The 11,875-nt window shown below is 47.6% G+C and overlaps 1 protein-coding gene across 1 annotated transcript in view; it reads left to right on the plus strand.

Annotated features, from left to right (window-relative positions):
• LOC125451819 (carbohydrate sulfotransferase 9-like) overlaps positions 1-11,158 on the plus strand; it is a 181,763-nt gene extending 170,605 nt beyond the window's left edge. Inside the window, exons 4-5 of the mRNA XM_048529440.2 lie at positions 4,712-4,749; positions 7,819-11,158. Coding sequence (XP_048385397.1) covers positions 4,712-4,749; positions 7,819-8,847 — 1,067 coding nt within the window. The 3' untranslated portion in view covers positions 8,848-11,158. The remainder of the gene's footprint in view (positions 1-4,711; positions 4,750-7,818) is intronic.
• Positions 11,159-11,875: the final 717 nt, after the last annotated feature.

Raw genomic sequence — 11,875 nt, forward strand, 5'->3', positions numbered from 1 at the left:
GTTGTTGGAGGTCAGTCATCTCAGCTCCAGGGCATCACTGCAGAAGTTCCTCAGGGCAGTGTCCTGGGCCCAGCCATCTTCAGCTGCTTCAATGACCTTCCCTCCATCATAAGGTCAGAATTGGGCATGGTCGCCAATGATTGCACAATGTTCAACATTATTCACGACTTCTCAGAAGCAGTCCATGTTCAAATGCAACAATATCAATGTTTGGCATGACAAATAATATTCACACTACACAAACGTCAAGCAATGACATTTCCAACAAAGGACAATCTAACCGTCGGCCTTTGGCATTCAGTAGTAGGATCACTGAAACCTCCGTTATCAATATCCTGGGGATCACTAAATAAAAACCAAAAGAACTGCAGATACTGTAAATCAGGAACAAAAACAAAGTTGCTGGAAAAGCTCAGCAGGTCTGGCAGCATCTGTGGAGGAGAAAACAGAGTTAACATTTTGGATCCGATGACCCTTCCTCAGAACTGATGGTGGCTGGGAAAATATCAGTTTATATGCCGAAAATAGGGAGATGGTTGGGGTATAGAGTAAACGATAGGATAGAGCCCAAAGAGAGAGGAAGACAGTTGGACAGACAAAGGAGTTGCTAATGATCAGGCTTGGAGGGTGAGAAGTTGTTAATGGGGACTGTTAGTGACTAACAATGGGGGTGAGTAATGGCAGGCTGTGTGGTAACAAGACCTGGGGTGGGGTGGGGGCTGAGATTTGGGAGAGTTTAGGCCCTAAAACTATTGAAATCAATATTGAGTCCGGAGGGCTGTAGGGTCCCCAAGTGGAAAATGAGGTGTTGTTCCTCCAGCTTGCGTTGGGCTTCACTGGAACACTGCAGCAAACCAGAGACAGAGATGTTGGCCAGGGAGCAGGATGGTGCATTAAAGTGGCAGGCAACATATAGCTCAGGGTCTTTTTTGTCAGCAGAACGTAGATGTTCTGCGAAGCGGTCGCCAAGTCTACGCTTTGTTTCCCCAGTGTAGAGGAGACCACATTGTGAGCAGCGAATGCAGTAGACTGGATTCTGGGAAGTGCAGGTGAAGTGTTACTTCGCCTGGAAAGTATGTTTGGGCCCTTGGATACTGGGGAGGGAGGAGGCAAATGGGCAGGTGCTGCACCTTCACCAGTTACAGGGGAAGGTGCCATAGGCTGTGGGGAGGTGTTGGGGCTGAAGGAAATGTGGAGCAGGGTGTCCCGGAGGGAACAGTTCCTGCGGAAGGTGAGTCCTTACATCCCATCCCACCAGCATCCACATCCAGAAGATCATCAGACGCCATTTCCACCACCTCCAGGGAGATGCCACCACCAGACACATATTCCCCTCCCCTCCCTTGTCTGCCTTCTGCAGGGACTGTGCCCTCTGGGACACCCTAGTCGTCACTTACTTCACCCCCAACACCTCCCCACAGCACCTTCTCCTGTATCCGGCGAAGGTGCAGCACCTGCCCATTTGCCTCCTCCCTCCCCAGTATCCAAACATACCTTCCAGGCGAAGCAACACTTCACCTGCACTTCCCAGAATCCAGTCTACTGCATTTGCTGCTCACAATGTGGTCTCCACTACATTGGGGAAACAAAGCGTAGACTTGGCGACCACTTCGCAGAACATCTATGTGCTGCTTGTAAAAAAGACCCTGAGCTACCTGTTGCCTGCCACTTCAACGCACCACCCTGCTCCCTGGCCAACATCTCTGTCTCTGGCTTGCTGCAGTGTTCCAGTGAAGCCCAGCGCAAGCTGGAGGAACAACACCTCATTTTCCGCTTGGGGACCCTACGGTCCGTTGGACTCAATATTGAGTTCAATAATTTTAGGGCCTAAACTCTCCCATGTCCCAGCCCCCCACCCACATACCAGACCTTGTTACCACATAACCTGTCACCACACACCCCCTGTGGTTAATGGGGACTAACAGTCCCCATTAACAACTATTCACCCTCCCAGCCTGATTGTTAGCAACTCCTTTGTCTGTCCAACTGTCTTTCTCTTTCTTTGGGCTCTGTCCTATCACTTACTCCCTACCCCACCCACCTCCCTATTTTCTGCATATAAACTGACGTTTTCCCAGCCACCATCAGTTGTGAGGAAGGGTCACCAGACCCGAAACGTTAACTCTGTGTTCTCCTCCACAGATGCTGCCAGACCTGCTGAGCTTTTCCAGCAACTTTCTTTTTGTTCTTGGGGATCACTGTTGGCTAGAAACATAATTGGACTAGCCATATAAATTCAGTGGCAACAACAGCAGGTGAGAGACTAAGAATACTGTCATGAGAAACTCACTTCCTGACTCCCAAAGCCTGCCCACCATCTACAAGCAGAGGAGATTTGCTAGGATGTTGCCTGGTATGGAGGAAAGGCCTTACGAGGAAAGGCTGAGGGACTTGAGGCTCTTTTCATTAGAGAGAAGAAGGTTGAGAGGTGACTTAATTGAAACATATAAAATAATCAGAGGGTCAGATAGGGTGGATAGGGAGAGCCTTTTTCCTAGGATGGTGACGGTGAGCACAAGGGGGCATAGCTTTAAATTGAGGGGTGAAAGATATAGGACAGATGTCAGAGGTAGTTTCTTTACTCAGAGAGTAGTAAGGGAATGGAATGCTTTGCCTGCAACGGTAGTAGATTTGCCAACTTTAGGTACATTTAAGTCGTCATTGGACAAGCAGATGGACGTACATAGAATAGTGTAGGTTAGATGGGCTTGAGATCGGTATGACAGGTCGGCACAACATCGAGGGCCGAAGGGCCTGTACTGTGCTGTAATGTTCTATGTTCTATGTTCTATGTTCTATTCCCCACTTGCCTGGATGGGTGAAGCCCCAACAACACTCAAGAAGCTCAACATCATCCAGGACAAAGCAGCCACTTGATTGGCACCACATCCACAAGCATCCCCTCCCTCCACCTCCGACACTCAGTAACAGCAGTGTGTACCATCTACAAGATGCACTGCAGAAATTCACCAAAGATCCTCAGGCAGCACCTTCCAACCCCCTGACCACTTCCATCCAGAAGGACAAGGGCAGCAGATACAAGGGAACACCACCCCCTGCAAGTTCCCTTCCGAGTCACTCACCATCTTGATTTGGAAATGTATCGCCGTTCCTTTACTGTCACTGGGTCACAATCCTGGAATTCCCTCCCTAAGGGAATTGTGGGTGACCCTACAAAACCATAGCCAGCAGCGGTTCAAGAAAGCAGTTCAACACCACCTCGAGGGCAACTGGGAGCGGCCAATAAATGCCCACATCTGACCCACACATAAAAAAACTCCTACCCCCCACCAGGGTTCTAATGGGCCTGCTTGTTGTAGTAAATGAGTAAACTACTTGTGGTCTAATGAGAAGGGGCTTCTTCTTTTAGCGCGATGTTTTTTGTTGTGTGATGGGAACCAGGGACAAGTTACTCTAATTTGGTAGACATTGTTAAAGAGACATGGAGCAAGATGTGGATGCTATGTCATAATCCTTCAAGATCCTAAGCTGTTTCCCCACACCCTCACCCTCTCCCATACCTGTAGGTCGCCATCGTTCTCACTGGTGCTGAAAACACTCCTCAGCATCAGTCGTCCCAAAGCCTTACACCATTACAATACTCTTCATTTGCAACAGACCCTTCCGGATGAGGGAGGTGACTTTCTTCCACTCCAGTGTTGTGAGTCTTTGACAAAGTTTCTTCTCCATTCGGCTGGTTGTGTGCTCGAGATTCCCACAGGTCAGTCGGGATATTCCAGTCTTGCAGGATGTTTTTGAAGTGATTCCCTGCCCTCCTGCAAACCACTTGGGTGGCGATGTTTGAAGTGGATACCTTATTGTGGATGAGAGATAGTAGGAGCTGCAGATGCTGGAAAATCCGAGATAACAAGATGTGAAGCTGGATGAACACAGCAGGCCAAGCAGCGTCAAAGGAACAGGAAAGTTGATGTTTCAGGCCTAGACCCTTCATCAGAAATGGGGGAGGGAGATAGGGTTAGATGTCTTGTGTGAGGCTTACAGCAAGATGGTCCAGCCAGCATAGCTCATAATACCTCAATAACAGGGCCGTTCGGCCAAGAGATGACACTGGTCTTTCTGTATCTATCCTGCCTGCAGTAGGGCTCCCAGCCAGAGACAGGGTGTCAGAGACATGGACACGGTGCATCAGACATCTCATTCCGAAATAATGACAAGTGAAGCCTTTGCAAAAGCTTTCTAATCCATGGTCTTAGACCATAATGTGTAAACTCCAGAAATTGCTCTATGATTCAACGATTCATAGCTACAAGTGCTGATAGCCTCACTGCACTGCTGCTCCAAAATCCAGACCGTCATTGCAAGGCAGTTTATTCACTTGAATTTCTTGGGATGTGGGTGTCGCTGATTGGACACAGCATTTATTCCCCGTCCCTAGTTGCCCCTTGAGAAGGTGGGCGTGAGCTGCCTTCCTGAACCAGTGCAGTCCATGTGCTTTAGGTATACCCATAATGTCCTCACGGAGGGAATTCCAGGATTGTGACCCAGTGACAGTGAAGGAACGGCGATATATTTCCAAGTCAGGACGGTGAGTGGCTCGGCGGGGAACTTGCAGGGGGTGGTGTTCCCATGTATCTGCTGCCCTTGTCCTTCCAGATGGAAGTGGTCACAGGTTTGGAAGATAGGTTCATTTTGATTCCTAAAGATTGTACTCACATGATAATTAATCCTGATCTTCTGTTTTTCCTTTCAGTGTTGAGATACAAGATTCAACAGGACCAAACTAATAAGGTAATTGACATTCATGACGATGTTATACAATGTTGTATATAGGAACCACAAAGGTTAGAAGCACGCAAACGTAGAAAATAGGAACAGGAGTAGGCCATTCAGCCCTTTAACTCTGCTTAAACATTCCAGATCACAGTAGATTATCTACCTCAATGCCATATTTCCATGCTATCCCATACCCCTTGATGTTGTTAGTAACACAAGCCTGTCATCGTCATCTTAAATTCACTCAATGAGTGAGCTCCCATAGCCCCAAAGATTTACCACCTTCTCAGTGAATAAGTTCTCTTCCACTTCGATGTATTTGTTCATGGGTAATAGGCATTAGTGGAATGCACGTCCCTACAGCCCTTAGGAAGGTGGTAGTGACCTGCCTATGTGAAGATCCAAGTCAGGATGGTGACTGGTTTGAAAGGCAACATGCAGGTTCACTCCCTCTTTGATCAATATTCGGCCGCAGCAGTGTGTACCATCTACAAGATTCACTGCAGAAATTCACCAAAGGTCCTCAGACAGCACCTTCCAAACCCACAAACACTTACATCTGGAAGGACAAGGGCAGCAGATACATGGGAACACCACCCCCTGCAAGTTCCCCTCCGAGGCACTCACCATCCTGACTTGGAAATATATCGCCGTTCCTTCACTGAGGCTGGGTCAAAATCCTGAAATTCCCTCCCTAAGGGCATTGTGGGTCAACCCACAGCACATGGAGCCCAGCCAGCAACAAGAGCATTCACAACACTAATGAATAAAGGAAAGCTCCCCCAATTCCTAAATTCTTGTTTGGATACACTTAGGGACTGTCTCATATAAATTGCACTCATTTCATCATTTCAATTTTGTTCACAAGTGGAAATTTAGAAAGATAAAAACACATGAAAAATGAACCGGAGTAGGCCATTCGGCCCTTTGAGCCTGCTCCCCCATTCAATATGATCGTGGCTGATCATCCAATTCAGTCTCCTGTTCCCACATTCTCCCCATACCCTTCGATCCCTTTAGCCCCAAGAACTATATTTAACTCCTCCTCGAAAACATTCCATGTTTTGGTTCCAACCACTTCCTGTGGCAGAGAATTCCACAGGCTCCCCGCTCTCTGGATAAAGACATTTCTCCTCACCCCTGTATCCCCTGGTTCTGGAATCCCGTGAGGGAGTCATTGGGAACATACTTCCTGTGTTTGTCCTTTCCATACTTGTTAGAATTTTATAGATTCCTGTGTGATTCTCCCCTCACTATTCTAAACTTCAGTGAATATCACTAACTGCTCCAGTCTCTCTTCATACACCATTCCTGCCATCCCGCAGGAATCAGTCTAATAAAGATACTGTATTTGAGGTATTACAGCAGTGACCAAGGATCTTCCACCAATTTGTTTAATTGATTATTAATCTTTACCATTACTAAGTGTAAAACCCAGAGAGAAAATGCAGGAGAGAAACATCCAAAATACCATGTAATTTCAAAGGCCATGACCCTACAAATGTTTTAGGCTGTGGGTAGGGCTCAGGATCACAGCTGTTGTGTGGTCCGTCACCTCCACAACTGGAGATACCAGCTTCTGGAGCACCCAAAACATTTAGCAGAATTCCATGTGTTTCTCACTACCCTCCCTTGACATTTTGTGGCATTACCATTAGATTTACAACCCTCTGAGAGATAAAAGTCCTCATCATCTCTGTTTAAATTGTGTGACCTCCTGTTCCAAGATTTATACCCTCTGGCCCTAGGCTCTCCTACAAGGGGAAGCAACAGTCAGTGAAGAAAACACAGCAATGCTTGTACTTCCACAGGAGGCTGAGGAAATTCAGCATGTCCACAAGGACACTGACCAATTTGTGTAGATGCTCCATAGAAAGCATCCTACCTGTGTGTATCACAGCTTGGCACAGCAACTACTGTGCCCAAGGCCACAAGAAATTACAGAGAGTTGTGAACACAGCCCAGCCCATCACACAAACCAGCCTTCCATCCACTGACTCTGTCTATACTTCCCACTGCCTTGGGAAAAGAATATAATCAAAGGCTCTTCCCACTCCACTATACTCACTTCCACCCTCTTCTATCAACTCAAAAGTTTTAAATAATCTACTGACAGATTTGAGCACAGTTTCTCCCCCACTGTTATCAGACTTATGCACAGGCTTCTTGTATATTAAAGGTGATCTTTCTCTGAGCCTTCTCTGCAGGTGTGACACTATGGTCTGCATTCTGTTCTATTACCCTGATATACTTACTTAAGGCATGATAGCACGCAAAATAATACTTTTCACTGTATCTTGGTACATGACGATAATAGATCAAACCAAATCCAACACTGTGGACTGTTGTCTAATGACGTAACCTTTTGTGAGATACCTTGATGAATGCCTTCTGGAAGTCCAAATACAACAAATTAAGTCAAATCAAATCTTCCCACGTCTACAGCATCAAGTTCCCTAAGAATTTTATATGTTTCAGTCAAGTTGTGTCTTATTCTTCCATGTTCCAGTGAGTACAGGCCCAACTCACCCTCTCCTCATAAGGCAGTCCTTCCATAGTCCCTCTGGGATCAGCCGAGTGAACCATCTCTGAACTGCCTCCAACGCCAATCTCTCTGTCCTTAGATAAGGAAGCAAGATTAGACTTTTTTTGCAGCTTAGAAGGTTTGAAGTTTGTACTTTCCGTGTTCTGATGTTTAGACAGGGCTTTGTTTGCACTCAGCAATCAGAATTCACCTTTCATTTAAAGCTTACACATAAGAAAAACAGAGAATGCTGGAGAAGCTCAGCAGGTCTGGCAGTGTCTGTGGAGAGAGAGAGAGAAACAGAGTTAATGTTTTGAGTCCAGTGACCCTTCAACATACCACTTAGTCATTGTTTGCCTTTGAGTCTGACCCCTGGGCTGTTCACTGCCTCGATCTCCCATGACTGTAAGATGTAGGAGCAGGTGTAGGCCATTCAGCCCTTCTGCCAGACCTGTGGAATTTCTCCAGCAATTTCTGGTTTGTCTTTGTTTTAGATCTCCGTTGTCTGCAGTTCTTTCTTTTACCTCCCCTTACGCCTTTCATTTTCCCCCGTTTTACAGGTCAGGAGTGGGCCCACAGAGATCCAGGGGAAGAATGTGGACCCCGGGGATGACCAGGCCAAGGGTCTGAGCCTCGGGACAGCTCCTGGACCCGGGTCGCGTCCCATGGCCGAAGGCCCTCTGAGGAAGCAGCGGGAGGTGGGGAGCCTTCTGCTGAAGAGGTTTCTCCAGCCATTGCCACTGGGTCCGAGAGGGTTGAGGATTCTGGTTGCTGATGAGGTCCACGAGAGGAGGAGGGTACACGTCGCTGACTTCTGCAGGAAGTATCAGGTCAGCAAGCCCAGACGCTCCCTGATCAGGCTTGTCTCGCGCTTGTACGTAGAGGACAAGCACAGGCTGCTGTACTGTGAGGTACCCAAGGCTGGGTGCTCCAACTGGAAACGGGTCCTGATGGTACTGAATGGCCTGGCCTCTTCCCCGCACAACATCTCCCACCAGTTTGTGCACTACGGTACACACCTTCGCCGCTTGGACAGCTACAGCCTGCGCAAGGCCTATGAGCTCCTGGGCAGCTTCACCAAAGTGCTGTTCGTGAGGGACCCCATGGAGAGGCTGGTGTCTGCCTTCAGGGATAAGTTTGAACACCCCAATGTCTACTACCACCCAGTCTTCGGCAGGGCCATCCTCAGGAAGTACCGAGCCAACGCCAGCGCTGAGGCACTCGGCACCGGGGCTGGTGTGACCTTTGGTGAGTTTGTCCAGTACCTCCTGGACCCACAGAAGCCTGTGGGCATGGACATCCACTGGGAGCCCATCAGCCAGCTCTGCTCGCCCTGCCTCATCGACTACGACTTCATTGGGAAGTTTGAGGATCTGGAGAAAGACGCCAACTACTTCCTGAAGCTGATTGGCGCTCCTCTCGACCTCCAGTTCCCCAGCTTTAAAGACCGGCATTCCACTGATGAGAGGACCACACCAGCGGTTGTCAAACACTATCTCCTTCAGATACCACCTTCGCAAAGGCAGCAAATCTATAACCTCTATTACCTGGACTACCTCATGTTTAACTATTCTAAGCCACACTTTTGATACGAGTGTATGGGACTGAGAAATCGTCGTAATTTATCAATCAGGAAAGCTTAATATATTCTGTGATGTAGATCTTATTTTGATATCTCCTGTAGGTGGAATCATATTTGAACCTTAAGCCATCAAAGTATTTTCTCGCTCTTTCTTTAATTCAGTGCAACAACAGGTTGATGGAATTGAAAGCGGTGACCCCACTCTCTGCTCAGTTCCTTCGAAGATAAACGCAGAGTGCTGCTCAAGCCCAAAACAGCAATCAGGTAGATGGGGTTGAAAGACTGAAATCCAACATTTTGCCATGGGAATTCCCAAAGTGGGGAAGGAGTGATTTGCTCTGCCATGGTACCAGTGTGTCTGCCGCCGTGAGAGGGCAGAGCAGTGCTGGCTGTGATACACTCCACAGCTGAGTAGCATTGCCCGGCCTCACTGTCAGGAAACCTCCCGTGTCAGGAGTAGCCATCCCTTTGAGAATCACGGAGGCTTTCCAGCTCACAGACAAGATTCAGTGTCTTCAGAGAAGGAAAGGAAACGATGGAGAAAATTGTAAGGGGTCTGGTAAAGTGAGTGTTGGCAGCCAGGAATCTATTCCATGATAAATACTCCTAACCCTTTCTTTCCAGTCTCCCCAAGGGAGAGAGTATTTAATCATCCTGGAATATCTCCTTTTTCCCACTTTGCCTGACCAGCCTAGGGGATTTGGAAACTATTTCCCCAGTTGCTCTTTCCAAAGGTGCTTGGGTTTTCCTTTATTCACTCAGGGCTACTAGTGTCTCTGAAAAGGCCAGCATTCGTTGCCCATCCCTAATTGCCCTTGAGCTGTGTGGCTTGCTTAGCCGTAAGTCGTAGGAATAAACATGGGTCATTTAGCCCATTAAAATCTGCACTGCCTTTCAATCAGATCAGGGCTATAGCCGTTCCGGAGGGCAGTCAAAGATCAACCCATATTGCTGTCTGTCTGGAGCCACATGTAGGCCACACTGCATAAGGATGGCAGACATACCTACTGAAAGGGACATTAGTGAACCAGGGCTCTGAGGAGGGGTCACTCAACCCGAAATGTTAACTCTGATTCCTCTCCACAGATGCTGCCAGACCTGCTGAGCTTATCCAGCAATTTCTGTTTTTCATAGTGAACCAGATTATTTTTTACAACAATTGAAGAGTTACTTGTTGGTCCAAGCAAAGAGGTGGTTAGCTGGTGTGTGATAGCACCAGCAACATGGGTTCAATTCCTGCACCAGCTGTGGTTATGACAAAGATCTGACCTTCTCTGCCTCTCCCTTTTCCTGAGGCAAGGTGGCTCAGGGGTTAGCACTGCAGCCTCACAGCGCCAGGGACCCAGGTTCAATCCCACCCTCAGGTGACTGTTTGCGTGGAATTTTCACATTCTCCCTGTGTCTGTGAGGGTTTCCTCTGGGTGCTCCAGTTTCCTCCCACAGCCCAAAGATGTGCAGGGCAGGAGGATTGTCCATAGTGCCCAGGGATGTATAGGTTAGGCGGCATTAGATATGGGAAATGCAGGAGTAGGGGAATGGGTCCTGGTGGGGTGCTCTTCAGAAGGTCAGGGTGGACTTGTTGGACCGAATGGCCACACTGTAGGGATTCTATGATCTAAACCACCATCAGTCACATTTGTCTAATGAGAGAGCAGCCCTATGCTGTCGTAGGAGTATGGTGCTGCCTGAGATCAGAATTAAGTTACTGACACTAACTTTTATTCATAGTCAATTTAATTTGTTGACATTAGATATTCCCAGCAGCAGTGCTGGGATTTGAATTCTTATCTCCACAGTCATTAGACAAACCCTCCAAAGGGCAAATGCATGAGTATAACCACTATACACAGTGCCAGTTTCAGCTTCTATTGTTCCTTCATTACCAATTCATCACAGTTGGATATCAATTTCATGGTTGCCAGGCACATGAGCTATAGCAGCCCTGAACTCTGGATTTTCCTAGCCCTGTTCTGCTCAGGACGTGGAAACACTTGTATCTCCCCACGTAACCTCATATCACTGAGTTAGAGTCAGTTGCTAAAGAACCATAGGGCACCAAGAGACCACAGGAGCCAATCACAAAAGGCACTGAAAGACCACAAGGACCCCTTTCAGATTTGCCAAATGGCTCGGTCCTTCGACACTTTGGTTTCTGGGGTCATTGATGAAGCCATGACAACACACGTTGCTGCTGCACCTAACCCAGGGCAGTCCGCTCACTCTGAGGTGGCTCCTGGGGCAGGGGAATTTGTGCGGTACTGCAAATCTCCCTGTCCGCATTTAAAGGTGGGGAGGTGTAAGTGGGACAGGGATTGATTGGGGTCGAGTGGGGGGGGGAATTGGTGGGTCGTGGTGTAGGGTGTGGGGGAGGGGAAAATGGGCTTTCCATCGAGTACAAAGAGAGTTCAACCAGGATTGGGACACTGATCTTGTATAAACCTCCCGGCCCTCGAGTTAAATAGGCCTCAGATAACAGGGGTAAAAAGTCTCAGACTAAAAGTTACTGTAGGATTGGTTTCAATATTTCTGCATTACAATCCTGGTCATAAAAATAACTAATAATGAGTAATTTTCCTCGGGTTTAAATCTAATAACAAATGTGGAATTCATTTCAGTTTTGTTTGGTTTCTGCTGTAATGGTCAAAATGAAATAAAATGAATTATATTTTCATATGATGCAGTTGGGTTTATTCTGTTCGGGTCAACCAGCTCAGTTCACATTGCAATGTGGAGCGATGCCAACAAGGTGGGTTCAATTCTCATACCAGCTGTGGTTACCATGTAAGACCCATCTTCTCAATCCTGCCTGTAGGGTGGGGACCATCACATTCAACTCAATGCCATCGCCTCTGATGAGTGAGTGCACCCTGCAGTCCCATGGGAATCAGCGGTCCCCCATTCATATTGCCTTTAGGCACACTTGCCTTTATCAGACTGCGCATTGAGTGTTGGAGGTGGGAGGTCACGTTGAGGCTGCACTGAACATTGATTCCATACATTGAATGTATTCAAGGGACGACTACACATAGCACTTG

The sequence above is a fragment of the Stegostoma tigrinum genome, chromosome 5 (genome assembly GCF_030684315.1).
Source record: "Stegostoma tigrinum isolate sSteTig4 chromosome 5, sSteTig4.hap1, whole genome shotgun sequence".
NCBI classification, from domain to species: domain Eukaryota; kingdom Metazoa; phylum Chordata; class Chondrichthyes; order Orectolobiformes; family Stegostomatidae; genus Stegostoma; species Stegostoma tigrinum.